Here is a 24,021-nt window from a genome sequence, read left to right on the forward strand (position 1 = left end):
GAAAAAGTAGGAACCTGCAAGAGCAAGATAAAGGCTCTGGCAGTTTATGGTGGTGGGTGAAAGGTGTGAATTGAATTTCTGACTATGCAGCCTTCGCATTTGGCGTGCTGACATTCAGTGCACCAGACTCATGATTCTGAGCAGAGCTTTCGCCACTTGCACTCATTCTTTTTCACCTCAAGTTCTGGGCCCAACTCGGAATAATTTTTCATATTTGGGATTTCCAGTCACATTGAATTCTTATCGTGTATTGAGCCTACTGATGCTATTACTATCGATCTTTTTTTATTTTTGACATTTACAGCAAAAATTTCCTCAGTAACCTCAAATGAAGAAATCAGACGGTTGACACTGCATTCACGGAAAGGAATAATGTACTGGTTCACCACTGGAGGGTCCACCTATGACACCATTCGGGCCACATATAGATCCGGAGTTGAGCTAGCCGTGCCACCTTGACCTTCTACAACAGGGGTCTCCAAACCGGTCCTGGAGGGCCGGATCCATTCCAGATTTTTTGGATATCCCCATTGAGATACATGTAGTAATTTAAAAAATCTGGCATGGATCCGGCCCTCCAGAAACAGTTTGGAGACCCCTGCTCTACAACGTCAACTGTCAACACTCCCGGTGCTGCAGTACCCATTCATATCTCTATGACACAGAGCCGAAGGGGCGTCCCCCATCCAGATACTGGCTTAGTCTCTCCTCCTACCATGGCTACAGAGGAGGGTGCCACATTTGGTATGTTGTTCAAGAGGGTGGCCAAGGTCCTGGACCTTCAGTGGCCGCCTCAGTGACTATCAAGACTGACTTCTTAATGGAGGTACTTCAACCGAGAGTCTCCCATTCAGAATCGCTTCTCCCATTAAAAAACAAAAAGCCATTACGGATGTCCTGCTTTGAGCCTGGTCCAAGCCCTGCAAGGGGCTCCTGTGGACAGGACAATTGCCCAACGCCATCACCCAGCCCCAGGGGACCCCTCTGTCCTTATCAAACACCCCACCTTGGGTAAGAAGATTTTTTTTCCACCAGCCTGGCATTGTGATCTGTGAACACTGCATTGCTTTTGGACTGTTACTTCCATTTCCTTTGCTCTCTATGGTCTCTGAGGCGGCCCAACCATACTCTCCTTAGCTATGGCTGATGTGAAAGATGCAGAAAATTTCGCAATCCGATGTAGGCTGGACATGACTGACTTGTTAGGCTGAGTGGTTTCTTCATCTGCGGCCTCTCACACTCCACGACTGGCTGAGAGCAACCTGCCTTTCAGGGGATGTCCAAGTTTCGCTTACGGACATGCCCTTTGATAGCTACCGTCCCTTCGGAGACACGTTGGACTTAGCCCTGAAACGCATCCAGGACAGCAGAGCTATGGCCAAGTACTTGGGCCTTCCTATGCCCCCTTCAACGCCAGTCCGCCTTTCGCTCCTTTTGTGTCCAAAAAGAGGCTTCCAGCCACATCTCTACTCACTTAAACACCATGGACTGCAAGCTTCCCAGCCCCTGCATGGTCGAGGATGCTGCACGCATAGAGCCCATGGGTCAGACAGGCAAATGTCGGCCCAGTCCACCACCCCTGGCAGCCGCAGCCTCCAAGCCTCTTTAGTTTGCCCTCTGACCATCATGATCAACCAGTGGGCGGCGGGATACGCCAAAACCTGCACCACTGGAGGTCAATAACATCATACCGCTAGGTTCTCCAGATTGTCTGGCGGGCCGATTCCATCCCCTTTGTGTCTACTCCTCCACCCACTTGTGAAAGGCTGATGGAGGACCATTTCTCCTTACTCTGCCCGGAAGTGGCAGCTCTCTTGGCCAAGGGAGTCATAAAGAGGGTGCCGCCAACAGAAGTAGGTCATGCTATTCCCGCTACTTTCTAGTGCCCAAAGAGAGAGGTCTTGATCCTATTCCTATTCTCCTGAAAAAGGAGAAATTCAAAATGCTTGTGCTTGTACAAGTTCTGTCTGCCCTGACCCCAGGAGACTGGATGGTGGCATTGGACTTGCAGGACGCTTAGTTCCACATCCCTGTCATGCCTGCCCACATATGTTACCTGCGGTTCAAGGTAGGTCACAAGCACTTTTAGTTTGCTGTGGTACCCTTTGGCCTTACTAGTGCCTCTCGGTGTTTACCAAGGTGTGATGGTGGTAGTTAAATCTCATCTCCGGAGATCAGGGGTGACATTCTTTCCCCATCTCAGCGACTGGCTGTTGAAGGTAAGCTCATCCTGAGCAGTCGTCTCCCATCTCCAGACAACACCGGACATTTTGCACTCCCTGCGGGTCACTATCAATATTCGAAAGTCACATCTGACCCCTTCTTAGATGCTGCTCTCTTTCATCAGAGCTGTTCTGGAGTTTCATGCTTATCCTCCCAAATTATTATTATTATTATTATTATTATTGCATTTATTGAGCGCACAGCTACCCGGAGGTTTCCCGGCGCTTGCCTTGGGAACCCGTCCTGGCTTTTCCCTGTGAGATAGCCCCTACAGGGCATCCCCAAGGTGAAAGCCAGGCATCCCGCCGCAGTAGGGCCGTTGTGGAGATTAAGCAAGCTTAATGCCCAGAGTTGCAGAGTGAGAACCCATGATTAGAGCAGGCACCAAAGCGAGAATTATCGAGTCCGTGGACATTTGAGCTCAAGACCCTGCCGCGTCGGGAATTGAACCCTGGTCCCGGGTCTGACCTCAGCTTCTGGGTCTGCCTGCTCTACACCGTGAGCCACACTTCTCCACAAATGGCGAGTCCAGAATATTCAGCCGGTGATGCATTGGTTTTGGCCTCTATCCTGGGTTTCTGTGAGACTGACTCTGAGGCTGCTGGACCTCAATGCCTCCAGCATCCTGCTTATGACACATGCCGGCTGGCATATGTGGACTCTGTAGTGGGACCTGAAGTTTCCATGGGCTCAGCATCATGGCAATCTATCTGACATGGTTCAATTCTCGGAGGGCACTGCAAAAAATCTGCAGTGGTGGTTAACAACCCGCGATTGGGCCAACGACCGACCCCTCTCACTTCCCCAACCAGATCTGACAGTAGTGACAGGTGCGTCACTCCAGGGCTGGGGGCGGCATCTGGAAATGGTGGAGATCAGAGGCCTCTGGGCTCCGGCAGAATCTGGACTCCATATTAACCTGTTGGAGCTCCGAGCAATTTGACTGGCATTGAAAGCCTTTCTACCCTCCATCAAGGGGAGAGTAGCTTAGGTGTTCAAGGACAACACCACCGCCATGTGTTACTGCAACAAACAGAGCGGGCTGGGGTCATGGACCCTTTGTCAAGAGTCCTGCTCCTCTGAACATGGCTGGAACATCGGGGCATTTCCCTGGTGGTTCCAGCACCTGGCGGAGATCTTGAACACAAGAGCAGACAAACTCAACCGAAGATGCCTAGTGGATCACGAATGGTGTCTCCATTCAGATGTGGGTGCAAGGTCTCTTTCAGCAGTGGGGATAGCCTTGAATAGATGTTTGCAACTGCCAAACTCACAATGTCAAGTGTTCCGCGCTGGAGTTTTCAAGGCAACTCTCGCTCTGAGACTGTTTTCCTAATTGAAGCCTCTATAATAGCCATACAGTACAGATAGGAATATTGCCATTGGTGGGCATTAAATATATGTAAGATTGTTATCTATAAGCGGTGAATAGAGATACAAACCAAAAATTACAGGTACTACAAATGGACATGTAGCAAGACGTACATAGCAAGTAAATAACTGAAGAAAAATGTGCATATTTACATTGAGAGGTGTGTTAGAGTGATCAGATGTGTGTTTTGGCTGGCAGTGGTTTGGGGACACCAGATGTGATATCTGTCGAATGAGTTTGACATATTTGGATGTAGTGGTCTTGAAAGCGACAGTCAGAGCATGAATGGTTCAAGCTGCAAAATCAGTTATCAGGGTGTAGTCTGGTGTTTATTTGGAGTTTCAGTGTCACTGACGAAGAGAGACTATAAGGAATGGAAAAATCAACTGACCAAGAAACCTGATCTGGCCTGCAATAGGTGTTCGGCCTGAGACTAACAATAGCAATTAATAGAAAGAGAATGTCTTTGACTCAAATAGTGATAACTTCAGTCCCAGGGACGTACACAGTCATTAGGGTTGCTTGTACTGTAATATAACACCGCACCTGTAAGGGAATGATAAGGAGATTGAATCCCACACAGTTAGTGCAGGACATCCAGAAGAGAACTTAATGTATTTTAAATTTAGTTGCTCAGATATTGGCAAATTGAAAGAAAATCATAACTCATCCTGCCCCTTTTTTAATTCCCTCCACTGCATTTCCTGTTCTAATAAGGGTCAATTTAATCCAGCACAGTCATTGAGACTGAACTACACAATTTGTGTGTACAATAAAATCTGCGTTCCTGTAAGAATGAAGAAATTCAGCTTGCGTCCCTTTACCATAAAGGCTATTTGAGATGAGAAAGTATCGCAAAAAAATATAAAATAGTGAGAAAAGTAGAATTTAAAAATAATGATTTAAACAGTGCAGGGTATATGTAGCCTTCACACCATTTCATGAGCTAGTATTAGACAGACTAGTGAAAGGCTAAAGAGGCCGATGCATAATACATTTTATAGTTAAAACTAAGCCGACAGAGCAGTGTATATCTAATCCTAAAAAGTAGTCTCTCGAACCCCAAAACAGCTGCAGAGTTGTGCATGATCCTTTGGCCTCGGTGGCTCTTGAATAAGTAAACGCTTTCCCTTTTCGTGGGGTCTTTATCTCCATGGATTAGGGCACCCACACTCTAATCAACTAACACAGCATGGCCTAGGTGGTAGAGGTGGCTTGCAAACGTCCATGGTAGCGGTACACAGAATGTGCTTAGTCAAGGACAATTCAAAAGGTTTTACAATTGATTAGATGAACTGAGGCACAAAGTTCTTCAAGTCTGTTGTATAGCACCCTGTGTATGCATAGCTCAGTCCTAGTATCCTGCTAGCCTCAAGGCTCAATAGCTTAACAGTGTGAATGTTGCCCTGGTCCTATGTTTATCCTGTGTGGAGAGGAATCGTATTTGAACAGAGTAGTGTCTCAGCTGGAGGAATGATCCTATCACTCAGAATTCCAGTCCACAATATATCGTCAAAGCGGGAATCCAAGAGAAAAAGACCCTTCCTGTCATTGCATGTTTTTGCCAGTAGCTTCTAGGCCACCAGTTTAGCAGTGGGGCGTATGCAACATAAATTTAACCATGTTGATCCCAGCTTGAAGCATGATACTACCAGCGTCAAAGAGCAGTACGCGCTCACTAGGACTTGAGATCCAGTCAAAATATAGAGCAGTACCATATATATCATTCAACAAGGGTTGCGTTCATTGTAAGTCTGGATATCCTTCAGAGAATAATAAAGTTGTGTATTTTTAATGATTCTGCTGCGATTTTTGCAAATTAAGCAATCAAATTGTAATGTTTATGGACTTTTGAACTGCCTAAATACTTGTTGTATACTATAATACTTTTGGTTCGCCTCATGCGCGTAAAGAACGGTACTTAAATTACATAAAAGACGTATTCGTCTTCGAATTATGGCAGAAACGTCCTCACGCAGCGTGTCTTCTTTTCTTTGCATGTGGTAGAATGCCAGCTGATGAAGACGGAGCGACCAAAACCAAACACATTCATCATTCGATGTCTCCAGTGGACAACAGTCATTGAAAGGACGTTTCACGTTGATTCTCCTGAGGAGAGGTAATTTTCATTCATATTTAACACGCACCCAACCATGGTTGATATGATCGTTCCCTAATGCACGACCACCGTAAATTACCCGATCCTCTGTGCGGCCACAGGAAAAGTAAATCAGCAGGGCTAGTTGTGTGTTTTATTTCTGGCTATCTTGTCTAACGGATTTCCGATTTGCCACCCAAGCCCCTAAATCCGCTACATGGGGACTCGAACAAGTCATGCCCTGCAGAGGCAAATTGAGTTTTTCCCCGCCGGCCATTTGCGAACGCAGCTGGGAGTGAGATGGTTCTAATTGTTGCTACGTGCTAACAGGCTTGTGCATCTGTTAAAACGGAATTGTCTTGTGTACGGGGACATATCCTGGGTTTGACCGTAAAGAACGGAGCCGTATGTGTGTATTATGGATGTGTTTGTACTAAATATTAATAAGAGACCTTTGTAATTTCGGTTATCAACCATATCTACTCATTTGTTCAAGAAAATCCGTTTTTTAAAATATTTTAAATGACGTGGCTGTACCAAATGTGGAAATTGTCAGTTGACTTAGTTGACTGTTCTTCAACATCCTTTCCATTCTGGACCTTTGACCATGTCCTACTGTTGCACACTTTTCAAAAAAGTGTTAACATAATTGGTCTCTTTCAGCAAGGTGCTAGGCCGTTTTCTGTCATGCTACCTGCAGGTGGCAGGAGATGGCACTTTGGAACTGGAGAACCAGGGTCATGTCCAATATATCCTGGGGTTCTGGGCAAATCACACGAACCCCGAGTGCCTAAAAACCCCCCAAAAAATCTGACCTCATAATATAATGTTATCTACTGCTCATGTAAAGCGCTCCAATGTATTTCGGTCAGACCAGATCAGGAATGCAAGAGCGAGTGGTGCCATACATGTCATTCAAAGTTTGTTTTGCAGCTTGAAATCGCGCAGTTAGACCTTATTTATCGCGGAAGTCATTGCTAATCCAGTTTCTCATAACATGGGTATCCGCGCCACACCATGACGATCTTACAGTGCCCACTTTTTATGTTTTATTTGCTTTAAAATGGCCAATAAACAACAAACCGAGTCCACACCTGTATGTTGTGGAATAACACTGGTCGCAGTTTTAATAAATCCTCTACAACAAAGATGAATCAATAAATCAGTATTTTTTAAAGACACCAGCGATCATCTTACGGGACCAGCTGCCTTTATAGCAATGGGTGCTCTTAATTAGGATGAGACCCTAAACTTATCTCGGGCATATCTGCTCTTTTTGGTTGGCTTTTGTCAGCACCACCTCTCGGGCATGAACAAGGAGTGATGTGTAGGACTTGAAGGGGCTACTTTTGCATTTATTTCTCCTGCTGCCACAGCTATAAGACCTTTCAAGGGCCTATAGGAAAGTTCCCTTTCTCCTCTTTTTCCTGTAAGACACCCTGGAGCATATTTACAACAGTGGCGGCTACTCCGCTAAGGCTGAAGAGCGTCGCCCAACTACTTTTTAGCACTGAAATAAAGGAAAAATAAAATGATAACTCAACCTTATTATCATTTCATTTGTTCCTGCTGCGGTAGCTTTGCAAGGGTGGGGCTGCTCTCCTCACAGAGAAGGAGGAGGAGTGATGGGCACTCTCTGTAAGTGTGCATGAATGTTTGGCCGGCTGTCTCGGGCCGGACAACCATTCATGCACCACTTTGCATGTTCTCCACCCAGGCAGCATTACAGCCTGGGTGGAGAACATGTCCAGCATTACAGCCTGGGTGGAGAACATGTCCAGCATTACAGCCTGGGTGGAGAACATGTCCAGCATTACAGCCTGGGTGGAGAACATGTCCAGCATTACAGCCTGGGTGGAGAACATGTCCAGGCTCATGTTCCCTTGCTGAACCCCAAACCATGGCATTGTGCCATTCCCAAATTTACAAGGTGGTGCTAAGCCAAGTGACTTGGCTTAACGCCACCTTACAAATATGCCCTTCCTGCCACAGTCTGCTGTGGCAAAGGGGCGGGGAATGAGTGTTGCTGTGGGCGCTCCATAATAACATGCATTGCTTTTTGATGCTGTCCCAGATTTACAAGGCTGAGGCAGCGCCAAAAACTAAGGCCAGGTAATACCTGGTTTTAGAATGGTGCTACAGGAAGAAATTATACATTTCTCCTTATTTTTTGCTCTTACTATGAATGCTGCATTCTGCAGTACACATTGAAAGAGTAAGTTGCCATGAATGATTGTTTAGGTGCAGGAAGGTGTCCCTTCCTGCACATAAACAATCGCTCCTGCAGCACAGGCAGCCTTGCAACATGGCACAAGGGTGCCTGTGCAGTTTTTTAGCACTAGGGGAAATGCAGGGGCGCGCCATATTTTTGCAAATATGGCACATCTCTACGTTTTGAAAATTTTGGAGCTTTGTGTTGCCAAATTTGGCGTACCACTGCCCGCTGATATTTTCTTACCTATGTCTCCCTGATCTTCCGTGAATCCTTGGACACTCGGAGGAAAGACAATAAATTAAAGACCGTATTAAATTAAGATTACTTCTGCAAATTAGGCCAAGAAACAGAAAATAACCCTCATCTAAACTATAATGCATTAGTGGTGTCAGTCAATGTTTGCTGCTTACCACAAAGTATCAGCCATTCCCCTTTTGGCTTTCACTGACCAGCGAACAAAACGCCTATTTAATCGGCATACCTTTAGCTCAATGATTCATGTATAATACTGCTGCCAATTGCAATGATCAGAGAAGTCCTTCTGGCCCCTCCACCTTCTCAATCCTCTTCCCCCATTGCCCAACAGGTGCCCCAATTGGCGGCTGGACCCTCGGTTGTCTTATCTCATGTTCAAAGAGTGCAGTCCTTTTAACTCCGTTTCTCTCTTTGCTCACCCTAGAACGCCTCTGTTTCCAGCTCTCAGTGGCCCGCTGTCCTACACTGTCGCAGGAAAGTGATCCTTTGTTCATCCTAATTCACCCCCTTCACTCACACCTTGCTCCGAAGTGCTCTCATCTAGGTATTGAGCTTGTCCAACTTCAGCCTCCCTCTCAATGGGCATTGAGCAGATGGGGGTGCCCTCGCATGCACTTACAGGGGGCAGAGGCTGGCTTCAGCTACCAGGAGGTGGATGGACACAGCAGCAGGGGAACGAGTGCAGAAAGATTTTGGAAATACATTTGGGCAATGGTCAAGCAGGTCTTGCCAATTTGCGGAGACCAGGCTGCACATATTTGCAGATTTCAGTGTATTGTAACGCTGACCTTTTTCTCAGTGCATCACCTTGTGCACATGCTGTACATGTGAAACAGTGGGGGGAACAATGTGAAATTATTCCGATATACACTCTCGCATTCGCTCCACTCAGTTCCCCAGTCTTTTTCTTAGGCTTTGTTTGAGAAAGAGGATATAGAGAAAAGGAGAAGAGGGAACATTTTGAGAACATGAGTTAGGAAGGAGCAAAGAAAAAAGAAAGACTTGCTACAGAACAACCGCATGGTGGAGAGCAATACAGATAGCAAGAAAGAAATAAGGAGTGAGATAAATGGGGTTAGGGAACGAAAGTGGAAGAAAGGGAAAGAGAAGATTTAAAGACGGAAAAGAGGTGGGAGAGAGTAGGAGAGGGGACGGGGAAGTGGAAGTAAAAACAGGAGAAAGGCAAAGAGAAATAGGAATGAGACCAGAATGAAAGAAAGCAGGTATTCATGAATGAAGACGGTAAAAGACAATGGTCATAAGGAAAGGGCGAGAGTGTGATAAAGGAGCAGAAATGGAAAGCAGAAAAGTGGAGAGCTACACTAGTGGAGAGAGTTGTATCAAAGGAAACAAGCGAGAGCTAAACAAGGAAATTAAAGTGATATTAAGCGAAGAGGGAATGGAAAAAATGATAGGTAACAAGAAGACTAATTAAAGGAAGAGAGAAGAGATACGAATTATAAACCTATGCAGAGAGAAAACAATGAGCGGCCTGATTAATATGAAAGACTGAATGACGGGGTGGAAAGGCAAAATGGAGGCAGCATACCCAGGGTGGCATACGTGGGAGCTATGAGGAAGAGAAAGGGTGCAGTGGTGGGAAAGAGATTTAGAAAGAAATAGGTAAGGGGAGAGAAAGGGGAGCCTGAAGTTTGATCTTGTTAACATCCCAAGTTCCTGTGTTAATTTTTCTACAAAGATCCTTGGTGGGTTACCTCTAAGCTGCTAGTAAGGTTTTTTTGTTAAGTCCTTTCAGCTTTACACCAGTGTTGTAGATCTGAAGGACTTTAAAATGTCCTCTTTGCACACATTTTTCTGCAGGGAAGAGCTGCCATATGCTCTTTAAAATCTTACCACGTGTTGAACATTGCATCACATCACTGCCCAATGCGCATTTTTATTTACTGTTTTGCACAAACGCCCTTGATAGGCAGACCCTATCTTTTCTTTAGAGTCTAAGGTTTGCCTCCTTCCCTAAACCTATACAGGATGGCTTGGACTGGGTCTCCAAGAGAAAGGGACCAGACCATTTTCAATTCTGTCCTAGCAAAATGCATGCTCAATAATACAATAATACAGCCTCCGTATCGAATAACACAAGCATAATGAATAGCAACCTACTTGCATACAGAGCAAATGCAGCAGGGTGACAACCTTCTTTCACACACAACAGGACGATGGCGAGATTTCACTGCACAATGCACCATGTACAGAAGAAACAGTGCAGTGTCCCATCACACAGAAAAGTCTCATCTCATCTGAGCTTGGTACAAAAGGCACTTGTTATCCATGTAAAAGATCTCTCTCAACCAATGTAAAAATTACACAACTTAAAATAGAAACGACCAGGGGTTCCTGAGATTTTGTGCTTTGGCACTTTGTGGGGAAGTAGAGAGGATCAGGCTCATAATGTTTGGGATCCAGGTTAGGCCGTGTAGCAGGTGATCAAGTGGTTTTGCTGATATGTCTCAACAGAGCAGTAGTGTTACATGTATCGGTTATGGAAGGCTGACAAATGGGTAAGGGAGAACACAAAAGATCGGCACAGGCAGAAACAAGCATTTGCAATGCAATAGGTCTCACATTTACAAGAGTTTAAGCTATTTTCATCCCTTCATCTGCTTCCTCTAAGTATCAACCCAGGTAATTACATTTCCATCAGGTCTCATACTATTGGCTCTCGGGTTTTGCCCTCTAAACTCATGATCCCCAAACCTCAAGATCTGGGTCTCAGGTTGTAATAAAACGCTTTTAGACAATCAATCAATCAATCAATCAATCAATCATTGACACTTATAAAGCGCGCTACATACCCGTAGGGTCTCAAGGCGCTGGGGGGGGAGGGGGGGGGGGTGCCGCTACTGCTCGAACAGCCAGGTCTTCAGCTTCTTCCTGAAGGAGAGGTGGTCTTGGGTCAGGCGCAGGTCGGTCGGGAGGGAGTTCCAGGTCTTGGCGGCCAGGTAGGAGAAGGACCTTCCTCCTGTAGTCGCTCTTCGGATGTGGGGGACGGCGGCGAGGGCGTGGTTGGCTGAACGGAGGTGGCGTTTGGGAGCGTAGAAGTTGACTCGGCTGTTGAGGTAGCTCGGGCCTTGGTCGTGTAGGGCTTTGTGTGCGTGGGTGAGGAGGCGGAAGGTGATTCTTTTGTTGACGGGGAGCCAGTGAAGGTCTCTCAGATGTCCGGAGATGTGGCTGGTTCGTGGGATGTCGAGGATGAGTCTGGCTGAGGCGTTCTGGATCCGCTGGAGTCTCTTCTGGAGCTTGGCGGTGGTCCCGGCGTAGAGGGCGTTGCCGTAGTACAGTCAGCTGGTGACGAGGGCCTGGGTGACGGTCTTCCTGGTCTCGGTGGGGATCCACCAGAAGATCTTCCGTAGCATGCGTAGGATGTTGAAGCACGCCGAGGAGACGTTGTTGACTTGCCTGGTCATGGAGAGGGAGGAGTCCAGGATGAAGCCCAGGTTGCGTGCATGGTCTGTCGGTTTGGGTGCGGTGCCCAGGGCGGGAGGCCACCAGGAGTCGTCCCAGGCGGAGGGTGAGGAGCCCAGGATGAGGACCTCCGTCTTGTCCGAGTTCAGTTTCAGGCGGCTGGTCGTCATCCACTCGGCTACCTCTTTCATCCCTTCGTGCAGGTTGGCTCTGGCGGCGGCGGGGTCGTTGGTCAGGGAGAGGATCAGCTGGGTATCGTCGGCGTAGGAGATTATGCTGAGGTTGTGTTTGCGTACGATGGCCGCGAGGGGGCTCATGTAGACGTTGAAGAGGGTGGGGCTCAGAGATGATCCTTGGGGGACGCCGCAGATGACTTCGGAGGCCTCTGACTTGTACGGTGGTAGGCGGACTCTCTGTGTTCTTCCGTCAAGGAAGGAGATGATCCATTCCAGCGCCTTGTCCTGGATTCCGATGTTGCTGAGGCGCCGTACTAGGGTGCGGTGGCAGACCGTGTCGAAAGCCGCGGAGAGGTCTAGGAGGATGAGGGCCGCTGTTTCTCCATTGTCCATCAGGGCTCGGATGTCATCGGTGGCGGCGATGAGGGCGGTCTCGGTGCTGTGGTTGGCTCGGAAGCCGGACTGTGAGGGGTCGAGGAATCCGTTCGTCTCGAGGAAGGCGGCCATCTGCTTGTTGACGGTCTTCTCGATGACTTTGGCTGGAAACGGGAGGAGCGAGATGGGGCGGTAATTCTTGAGGTCGGTGGGGTCCGCTGTTGGTTTCTTGAGTAGAGCGCTGAGTTCGGCGTGTTTCCAGCTCTCAGGGAAGATGGTGGTGTCGAAGGATGTGTTGATGATGTCTCGCAGGTGGGGTGCGATGACAGCGTCGGCCTTGTTGAAGACGTGGTGAGGGCAGGGGTCGGTCGGTGATCCGGAGTGGATGGAGTTCATCGTGCGGATGGTGTCTTCGGTGCTGATCGGGGTCCAGGCGTGGAGGGTGGTGGTGGGGGGTGGTTGTTCGGTCATGGTGTGCGTTGGTTGGTTGTTGAAGCTGTTGTGTATGTCCGCGATCTTGTTGTGGAAGTATGAAGCGAGGGAGTTGCAGAGGTCTTGCGATGGGGTGATGTCGTTGTTTCCTGCGCTGGGGTTGGAAAGCTCTTTCACGATGTTGAAGAGTTCCTTGCAGTTGTGTGCGTTGTTGTCCAACCGGTCCTTGAATGCTGTTTTCTTGGCGGCGCGGATCAGCTGATGGTGTTTCCGGGTGGCAAGTTTTAAGGAGGTCCTGTTGTCTGGTGTCGGTTCCCTTCTCCAGACTTTCTCGAGGGCTCGGCAGTTCTTCTTGGAGCTCTTGAGTTCGTCGGTGAACCATGGGGCCTTCTTGCTGCCGGGTCTGCTAGGCGGGGTCCTCAGTGGGGCGAGTTCGTCCGCGCAGTTGCTGATCCACTTCGTGAGGTTGTCGGCGGCCTGGCTGGGGTTCGCTGAGACAAGCAAACAGTAATGTTAATTCCTTTAATATAAGTATAAATTAGAAAATCTGAAAAACCATAAAAAGTTTGAATGCGTTTTTTTGTAGACCTGGGTTGTGAACTCCACTCAGTTTAAGGAGTTTGCAGAGTTTTTAGAACTGAAAAACAATAAGATGGGGAGCGAGGAAAATCCAACGCTAGACCGATTCCCAGTGAGATTTCGCAACGTGGGCAGTCACAGATGATTGTTACCGCTCACGTTGAAAAACCTTCTGTTCGTGTTGGGGAGGCTAATGCTCGAATAGAACTTATACTCTAACGGCAGAAAGAAGCAGTACCCTCTTGCACTGTGCATGATGCTGTTCGTGCAGATTTTACAGCAAGTTACAAACACTAAAAATGCTACAAATCGGTGCGAATGGCGCGAGGTAATACACTCTGCCGCTCGCAGCATAAAACAGCCATGTAGAAGCTGTGGATGGTGTGGGTGGGTAAAAGGTCAGATGCCATCTTCCTGCTAAGCACTAAGAGGCACCACTGAGGTTGAGGGATATGAGGATTTCCTTTATTAACCCGTTAACCACGGCGGAATTAGCGGGCATTTTCTTGCGCGGGTGGAATGCCGTCGGCCAATGACCGATGGCAGCACTGGGGAGGTAGTGCTGCCGTCGGGCAGCAGGGAAAGGGTTAATTCCCTAGTCGAGTACAGGCGACAGCATCGTCTCACTGGCTGTGGATGTTGCATGAATAGGTTAGTCCTCCTCAGAGATTCCAATCCATGATCTCCCCAATGACTTCCGATGTCAAATATGACTGTCGGTAGCTGAATCTTCAAAGTACTAATAACCGCACACCCCATTAACTGATTGAAGAGCGCATTGACAATAGCTCTCATCTATGCAAAAGCTATTGGCTTTGACAATGTTTTTTAGCCATGTGGTACAGCAGTATTTCTGTGCAGCATGACAAAACATTTTTTAAAAAGTGCAGCCAGCTCTGGCCGCGTCAAATCACTTTTTTTTCTTATGGCGATGGCGCAACACAAACAATGAAGGGTGGGAGGGAAGAAGCAACACAGACAACAGGAGGGTGGAAGGAATCAAGCAACACAGACAACTTGAGAGTGGGAGGGAAGAAGCAACACTGACAAAGGATGGGTGGAGGGAAAGAAGCAATGCGAGGGGAAGAAAAAAGAAGCAACCTATGTGCTTTAGAATGCCCATACACCTATGTGCAGGAGGATGGTGCATCATGCCAATATTGCATTAGAGCACACATATACCCATATGCAAGCGGAAGGTGCGCCCTGTAGAGAGTGCACACTGCAGTGCCCATTGGAAATAACACAAACAGGCGTGAAGGAGAACAGTGCACCCTTTGAAAAATGCACACTGCGGTGTGCATTGGAACGCGCATACCGATGTACAGGAGGAAGGTGCACCTTATCAAGATTGCACACTGTTACGCATTAGAACAAACATACACAGGCATTAAGTGGTAATGTGCACCCCAGGAAGAGTGCATACTGCAATCTGCTTTAGAAAACGCACACATCATTCTGAATAATGTGTCAAGCATCAGAAAGCACTCACTACGATGTGTAGTGCGTTGTAAGGTGAGTTCAAGAAATACTCACCAAGTGGTGTACTAGTCAACCATGGACTGCAAAGACATAACGGATTGTGTGGTGTGCTGAACAAAACCACACCCTTTGGGGCCAGTGTTACTAACATTTTGGGTCTGAGTTGCAGACACTGCATCGGGATTGTGTTTTTAACACAAACATGATGCAAAGTATCGGAGTGGGATTGAAAATCCCTAGCTGCGATCCACACACTGTGATGTACAATCTGAAAATGCACACTGGTAAACAGTTCAAAAGCACGTTGATGTACAGTTGAACAACACTCACTGTGATGTAATATATACACTGTGAGGTGCAGTGCAGCAGCACACAATGAGGCAGCAGTGTAGGGCCACACATTGCTCATATACAGTGTGATGTGCAAGGACAGGAGAGGGTCTGAGGAAAGAAACAACACGGGGATCAGCATAAAGAAGGAAGAAGGAATAAATAGTACCACAATCGGAGAGCAAGCCATGGAAGGACACTAATGAAAATCAATCATTCAGTACTTGGTCCATGCTCCAAATGCAAATAGAGGAAGTAAAATTGGCACACCCTTTCCAATTTTGAGGCAGCAAATAAGAGTGACAATGAACCGAATGGTAAGCAATGGTCAGGCTCCATGCCCCTTTTAGTAAACAAAAATGTGTGCATGCACTGCCTAAGATGAGACCTAAAAAGCAACATCTTTGGAGGAGAAAGGAACGAGACATGGGATCTCCAGGCTTGAAATTAAGAGATACAAAAGGGAAAATGCCTGAAGACTGTCTTTCTTGATCTTCACCATTATCATATATCAGACTCTATTCCTTTCTCACCTGTTTTAGAAAAGAGCCAAAAAGACAGTCAACGAACACCCAGCCGCTGTCCATGAGGAACATCTTGACCTCTAATGGCCCATGGCCTCAACAATGTTGATAACTCATTTCCAGCTATTTTCACGATGTTGAATGGCAGCCCACCTCATTTTATTTACAGTTCTCTGGTGCTTCCCAGGTTTGCCACTATAAAAGATACAATAAAGGCACTTTATAAATGAAAATATACACATTTATATAAATAAGGATCATGCCATTCCTTTAAAATATAATGCAAAAGATTATTCAGACACTTTGTTTTCTTAAGCAGAACGATTGTCACCCCTGTCATGTCATTAAAGCATGTGCCCAACATGAAATGAAATGAAATGAAAAGGTCATTTATAGAGCGCGATAGCTACCCTGAGGTGTCCTAGCGCTGCGTACTTGTGCTTGTAGGGGCAGTATTAAAGTTAAACTATTTTTTTAAAGAGCAGGGTTTTTAGTTGTTTGCTAAAGGATAGGAGATTGGGCTCTGCGCGCAGATGGTAGGGAAGGGAGTTGAAGCGTTGTATGAAAGGGACCGGCCTCCGCATCTGGCTCTCTTGATCCTGGGTACCGTCACCAGGAGAGAGGATGATGATCTGAGCTGTCTAGCAGGGCTATATGAAGTGATCAATGAGTGGTTGATGACAGCTCCAGTTTTCCAGTATGCTCGGTGAGTTATACAGAGGGTCTTGAACTCAATTCTTTGTCTGACCGGGAGCCAGTGAAGGCTCTTCAGGACAGTTTTCACAGAAAGTCGGCGGGGATTTGAAGTAGTGTACGTGCTGCACAGTTTTGTATGATCTGGAGCGTGTTCAAAGTAGATTGGGGTGCCCCTAGATACAAGGCATTCCCATAGTCCAGCCTGGAGAGAACAAGCCCCTGGATCATTATCTGTCTGGCTTGGAAAGGCAGTAGGGGGAGGATCTTCCATATGAGCCTGAGTAGGCCAAAACAAGTAGCTGATAGCTTTGCAGGTTGGGCATTAAAATTGAGGGACTTGTCCAACCATATGCCTAGGCTCTTGATTTTATCCTTTGGTATGGGGGGAGAGCCGAGACAGGTGGGCCACAGTGACTTGATCGCGGGCGGAGAGGGGTTGCCCAGGAGCATAAGCTCAGTTTTTTCGCCATTGAGCTTGAGGCACGACGAGATCATCCATTTGTAGACCTCTTCCAGGCAGGTCCTGAGATTGTTAGACGTTATGTCCAATTGATTGAGGGCCACCACTAGCTGAGTGTCATCTGCGTAGGTAATGATTTTTATACCATACGGACGGAATATCTCAGCTAGGGGCCCCATGTAAACTTTAAATAATGTAGGGCTCAGGGAAGAGCACTGCGGTACGCCGCAAATAAGAGGCTTGCTTGGCGAAGTGATGTTGCTCTCGAACACTTGAAAAGAACGGTCAGAGAGGAAAGATTCAAGCCAGGAGATGGCTTTTCCTGAGATCCCTATGCTCGAGAGCCGATGAAGTAAAATTATGTGATTAACAGTATCGAAGGCAGCACTTAGATCAAGGAGGATTATAGCGGCCGATCCCCCCTTGTCTAAGATCTTCCTTGCCTCCTCCCTCACTGCAAGCAGCGTCGTTTCGGTCCCATGCATGGGACGGAATCCACTTTGAGAGACGTCAAGCATGTGATTGGTCTCAAGGAATTTTACTAGCGCGGTGTTGGTGTGCTTCTCCAGTATCTTACTCAACCAGGGGAGTATGGAGATTGGTCGGTAGTTGCTAGGATCTCTCTGCTAAAGGTTAGGTTTTTTGAGAAGGGCCTTTACCATGGCGCACTTCCAAGGAGGGGGGACAGAGCTAGTGGATAGAGAAGCATTGAGCAAATTGAGAAAAGTCTGAAGAATCTTGTAGTTTACCAGATTCAGGGAACGTGGGGGAGCTGGATCATTGGGAGAGCATGCTTTTACCTGGGGCAGGATAGACTCTAGTGTGGTGAAGTTAAGAGGAGGAAAGGATAAAAAAATAGCCAGGGGTTGAGTGTCTGAGATGGAGGGGGTGGTTGATTGGGCAGTGGTGGGGATAAGGGGGAAAGAAGTGTAGATATTTAGAATATTGTGGAAAAAGAACTAAGCCAAATTGTTACAGCGGGCTTGTGTATTGGAAGGATCAGGGGGCTGTTCTGGGCGTTTAAGAAGGGTTTTTGCAATGCGGTAGATCTCTTTTGGTTTCGAGGCTGCTGCGGTGATTTTTTTCTACAAAGAAGGCAGATTGTGCTAATTTAATCTCGTTTTTATAAATTCTGAGCATTTCTCTGTAGGCAGTATTCCTGGCGGGGGAGAAGTCCAGTCTCCACTTCCTTTCTAGTCTTTTGTATTTACATTTTAGTTCCCGTAATCCATAGGAGTACCAAAGAGCGGTTTTTGAGCTGCGCTTGGATTCTGCGCATTTCAGGGGGAGTACTGAATCTAGAGATTTGGAGATCCAGCTGTTATTTTCCTCGTTTGCTGACATAGGATCTGGATTGTTACGTGGTCTAGTGGTATCTAGGGCTATCAGCCTGTCATCAAGCGGGAGTTTGGACCAGTTTCTTTGCATGAGTGTTATAGTGTTGAGAGGGTGGTGCCGGTCAGGAGCGATCCAGACAAAAGGGACCAAATGATGGTCAGACCACGGGATGGGGGAGGGAGTGCCTACTTTCAGATCTGTGCAGTTGCTGAAAATAGGGTCAAGTAAATGGCCTTTTGTGTGGGTTGGTTCAAGTACTAATTGGGTCAGTTGCAGGGCAGAGAGACTTGCTAGCAAGGGTAGAGTGGTGCGATTGGTGGTGTCATCAAAGTAAATGTTTAGATCTCCCAGTAAAGCGACGTTCGCTGGTGTGCAAGCTAGGCTGGCGATAATGAGAGGCTGTTTGCAAAATCTCCTAAGGTTCCTGGTGGGCGATATAAGAGGACTCCCGAGAACGTATTAGTGGGAGAAAATTCTATCACAAACGAGAGACTTTCACAGTCCGTGATCAGATTGAAGGAACTGCGACACTGGAAGCAGTCCCTGTAGATAATCGCTAATCCCCCCCCCCTTTTCCCACTTTACGATCTAGGCAGGATATTTGATAGCCTTGGGGGATGGCCTGGACCAGATCTGGTTCAGATTCATCGTTGAGCCATGTCTCTGTTTGATATAGGATGTCTGGATTAAACTCTTCAATGAGTAGGTGGATTTCCAGAGCGTGTTTTGCGAGTGACCTGCAGTTTAGGAGGAACATCCTGTGCTAGTTTCTAGTGGTGTTATTTGGCAGTGCACTTACAAACTGAAAACCACACTGTGTACAGGTGGTCTGGGGGACTGCAGGGTTACAGGAGTGATGGCAGGGTGTTTGAGATGTGCTACCTAGTTCGCGAAGCTTCCTAGAGCCATAGGTCCTTAGTGCTGAGGTAAAAGGGGCAGGGGTTGTGGCCCCTGGTCACAGTCGGCCGCGGAGGGGCGCAGGCGGGCTTGCCTTTGGCGCGTCCGCTGCGCGCTCTGCTCTGCATGGGTTTATATTAGTTTAAAAAAGTGGGGAGGAGACTAACCGCCGCCCTCCAGCTTACCCGGAAGTAACTTCCCTCCACTGTCGGGATGAAAGCCTGTTGTGGACCGAGGAAGAAGCTGGAGCAAGCTTGGGGAGTCCTCGTGAATCAGGTACTCCCTGTGTCGACTGATTTTAGTAACGTTTCCCTTGAGTTTTTGTTAAATCAGTGTGGTTCCCAGAATTGGCAGTAACAGTGTTAAACAAGCAGAAATGTCAAATGCGGCGTCAACAAATAGCTCAGATTGGCAGATTCACATTCGAGCAGTGCCCCCACCTTACACGCGTCCGCTGCGCGCTCCGCTCTGCATGGGTTTATATTAGTTTAAAAAAGTGGGGAGGAGACTAACCGCCGCCCTCCAGCCTACCCGGCCGGAAGTAACTTCCCGCCACACAATCAGGATGAAAGCCCGTGGTGGATCGGGGAAAAAGCCGGAGCAAGCTTGGGGAGTCCTCGTGAATCAGGTACTCCCTGTGTCGACTGATTTTAGTAGCGTTTCCCTTGATTTTTTGTTAGAACGGTGTGGAGCCCAGAATTGGCAGTATGCGGCGTCAACAACTAGCGCAGACAGATTCTCAATAGAGCAGTGCCCCCACCTTACACGCGCCCCTTACATCATTCTGCTTCTTTCTAATGTATGTAGTACTTCTGTGTCTCTCTGTTAATCATAGGTGACTTCTTAATTATTTGTAGTAATTTTTGATCATGCATAAATGATTCATGATAAATTAAGTGGATTCTTAAAATAAACTATCAATTAGAAACCTTCTTTGACGAATGTTTGTAATGTTTATGATTAAGTGTTTTTTTGTGGTTTTCTGTTGCAGGGAAGAATGGACCCAAGTCATCCAGACTGTAGCAGATAGCCTTAAGAAACAGGAAGAGGAAATGATGGAGTATAGATCTAATTCGCCGAGTGATAACTCCGGAGCAGAAGACATGGAAGTTGCTCTTACCAAACCAAAACTTACCAAACCAAAACATAAAGTGGTATGTCTTACCCAAGTACACTCGCTTCTCCTCTTAAGGGACATGAATTAAACATCTCAATCATAAGGGGGTGGGACTGTAGGGAGACAGTTACATTTGTTCTCCAAATCTGAGAAAGTATATATACTTGTAATAAGCAAGACAATTTGGTGTCTCCTTCGCATGCACAGCATGTAAATCAAAGGAAATTCAAGGTCAAAGTTTGAATGCTTAGAGTTGCAAAATGTTTTAATTTGCATAACTTATCATAAACTAGCATTTCAAGGTAAAACGTCAAACAAGAAGTTGTCCACATTGATAAAGAACACAATATTGGTCAGTTACAGTGTTATTGATGTTCCATTGAATATGAGAGGCTTAAATTGTGGTCCCTTTGTGAGCCATTGAGGGTTTACAAACGAAGTCATTATTAATCACCCGTGGTTGACACCCAAAATAAAAAACACTTTTTTCTTAAACTATGCATTTCTGGATCCAACCAACAGATGTTGGGGTAATGAATAGCATGCGTATCTAGAACATTTCTCAGGCCCAAAACTGTTAGAGATGATATAGTGCTTTTTGCTGGTATTCAACCTGAAGCACTAACGGTGAACCGGGAACGGTGTTAATCCCCTCGGGATTTTCTTGCATCTCTCTATCTGGTCATTCCAACAGTTCAATATCAAATAAAATTTCAGAATTAAATGTAATACGCATCTCTTAAAGTCAGTTAGTGATTTGTTATATAAAGTATGAAGCTCAGGATAGAATGCAATATAGGAAATAGCAGACAGAATATAATGAGATCAGCACATAAGCTAGAAATCAGAGGTCTGATCGACAGAGTGTCACCTTCTATAGATCAGGGGAGTTTGGTCCAACGACCTGTGGGTAAGGCTCATTTTACAAGATGGAATGCAATATGTTCATGTGCAAGGGCCAGAAATCCTACACATTTATGTTAAAGAAAGAACGATACAGTTTAAATCACATTTGTCAGCACTGTCCCACAGATTCATATAATGTAGTTCCCATCCCTGGTTCTCCTGTGATACTTCATGGTTTGTACAAATTCAGCTACAAGTCAAAGTTAGGTTCTCATGAGAAACGCATTGTGGTTCCAATAGTTGAGACCATGGCAAAGCATTCACTTTGCTAACACAGCATGAAAATTAAACTTGAGAATGAAACATCAAGTGGTACCAGTGGCGTAACAGGGGGGATGGTGGTCTGCCCCGGATGGCACATGTTTTGAGGGCGACAGTATCCCGTCGCTCTTACCTGCCGTTCTCGGGGTGGCAATCGCCCCCTTCAATCTTCCGCTGAGGGGCGGCAAATGGAAAAAATCCTGCTAGCACTCCCCACCCTACATTCTTTGATTCGGCTGCAGCGGGCTGGCAAACATGGGGACTGCCTCGGGCGGCCAAAGTGCTTGCTTCGCCACTGGTACATGTGAGAATGACGCAGCACTATTGTGTGCTCAATAAGTCTGCTGGAATGCTTAAACTTAGCCCAGTTAACACAGTGGGTAATGCTGCCTACGCATTCGGGGGGTCATTTTTTGAATGTAGTCTGTTCCAACTTTGCCTTAACGCTATCAGATCCTGAAGCTCTTACCTGGTCGGATCATATGCTGATCAGGTTCTCCTGGCTTTAGACAAGCCATCTTGCGACATTCTGCCTAACACCTGCCACCAGAAGATTAATCTTCTTGCATTGACCAACGCTCTTTATCAGGGTCGCCCAGTATTGGGCTCTTAGCTTCCCGCTGCCGTGCAGCGTTTTAACACCTGGATCAGCTCAGGGGTGGGGGCCTCCGCGAAACGAGGCGTCGACTCGAACAAACGCTCTGCGCCCTCCAAGCCCTAGTTTTCGCATGCCCTGAAAGAACGGAAGCTTGACTGTAAAAAACTGGAGAGATGCTGGAGACGCGCCTACTGTCCTACTGCCAAGGGGGCTTTGTGTGCGGCTCAGAGGGAATATTATGCTGCCATCAGGATGGCTAAGAGAGAGTACTATACAGGCAGGATCTCTAGGGCCAATAATAACAGCAAGGAAATCTTCTCCATTGTTAAGAGCTTTCTTTCCCCTTGTGCTGAACAACCAACGTTTCCATCCTCCGCACAATGGTGTGAGGTCCTATCCTCCTTTTTCACAGATAAAATAGCTGGGCTTCAGGACAGCCTGTGCACCATTTGTCTTGGTCAGAGTATCCAGGTCATGGCCCATCCCCCATCTCCTTCCTCCTCTACTCATGTTTTCAGAGAACTCTCCCCTCCAACTGAGGCAGACACTCTAGCTGTCCTGAAATCTATGAAGTCCGGGTCACCCACCGACCCCTGCCCCGACCGTGTATTAGGAGGGGTGGCGGAGGTGGTTTGCTCTGAGGTTTCTGAGATCATTAGTCTCTCCTTTCAAGCTGCTACAGTTCCCGGCTGTTGGAAGCAGGCTAAACTTCTGCCGCTTCTTAAAAAATCTGGATTGTACTCTGCAGTTCCAGACAATTATCGGCCCATCTCCCTGCTGCCGGTGCTGGCCAAAGTATGTGAGAAAATCGCATTTCGCCAGTTGGATGCTTTTGTTGAAGCTTCCCACTCTCTCCACCCAGCTCAATCTGGGCTCTGTGCTGCGTACAGCACTGAGTGAGCCCTGGTTGAAATGTCTGAGGCCATCAGGGAGTGCCTGGATGCCGGCGGCAGAGCGGCTCTGATAACGTTAGACCTCTCTGCCGCTTTCGACACAGTACCCCATCGGCTTATGCTCACCTGGCTGGCATCCATTGGCATTACTGGATCTGCCCTAGAGTGGTTGACTTAGTTTTTGGACAACCGGACTCAGCAGGTGTGGCTGCCTCCCTATTCTTCCTCGGCTAAGCTTATTTCCACTGGGGTGCCACAGGGGTCCACATTAAGCCCACTGCTGTTTAACATCTACCTGACCCCCCTGATCTTCTTGGCTGAAGAACTGGGCGCTAAAATAATAGCCTACGCAGATGACACACAGCTGCTGTTCACTTGGCCGGGTACGGATCTGGACACATCATCGGTCCAGACCTGCCTCTCCTCAGTCTTCAACTGGCTTGCTCTTGCCCAGTTAAAATGTAACGAAGATTAATCGGAAATACTACTCTACGGGCAGTTCCCCTCCAACTTCAGAGAATGTTTGTGGCCGTCTGATGCACTACACCCTAGTTTTGTTGGTAAACCAACAAAAAACCTGGGGGTATGGTTCAGGAAAATAAAAAATTTCATGAGCATATTAAAAAACTCACCTGCAGCTGCTTCGGTACCCTTAAAGCTCTCCGGAGATTTTTTCCCCTGCTTCCGAGGACGGCCAAAGAAACAGTGGCAAGGGCTCTCATTCTTTCCCGCCTCGACTATGCTAATGCCTTGTTCATTGGCATTCCGGCCTACCTAATCAACCACCTTCAGATCATACAGAACGCAGCGGCTAGGCTTCTCTCAGCATCTCGCGGAAGTCCAGCGTCCGACAACATCTGCGCAGCTTGCATTGGCTCCCTGTCGCACAATGGGCTTTGTTCAAGTCCCTCACTTTTGCCCGTAGAGCCATTCATGATCAGGGGGCGCTGTACCTGCGGAAACGTTTCTCCCGGTACCTACCCAACCGTCCCCTACGGTCAGCCACCCAACACCTGCTGGCTGTTCCACGCTTCAAACCCACTTGCCTCGGTGGGCACTCCATCGCCGTGAAGGCGGCTGTCGCTTGGAACACCCTTCCTCCGATGCTACGCGCCATTCAATTTCAATCTTTTTAAAAAAGCACTCAAAACCCACCTCTTCAAAATGACGGACTAACTACTCTAGCTCTTCTGTTGTCTATCTGCATCTTTACGCGCCAGGATATTCCTGAGTAATTGAGCGCGCTACAAAACCTCCAATAACATAACATAACATAACATAACATGGTGTTCAATATATTATTTACAAAATATCTTTAATACTCTGGATGCACAGTGAGGAAAGGCCAGAAAGATGACTCAGTGCAAGAAT

At 47.2% G+C, this 24,021-nt stretch overlaps 1 protein-coding gene across 1 annotated transcript in view; it reads left to right on the forward strand.

Annotated features, from left to right (window-relative positions):
* Positions 1-24,021, forward strand: part of AKT1 (AKT serine/threonine kinase 1) — a 441,526-nt gene that overhangs the window by 279,020 nt on the left and 138,485 nt on the right. Inside the window, exons 4-5 of the mRNA XM_086937905.1 lie at positions 5,603-5,714; positions 19,867-20,029. Of these exons, the coding sequence (XP_086794031.1) occupies positions 5,603-5,714; positions 19,867-20,029 (275 nt within the window). The remainder of the gene's footprint in view (positions 1-5,602; positions 5,715-19,866; positions 20,030-24,021) is intronic.

The sequence above is a fragment of the Lissotriton vulgaris genome, chromosome 9 (genome assembly GCF_964263255.1).
Source record: "Lissotriton vulgaris chromosome 9, aLisVul1.2, whole genome shotgun sequence".
NCBI lineage: Eukaryota > Metazoa > Chordata > Amphibia > Caudata > Salamandridae > Lissotriton > Lissotriton vulgaris.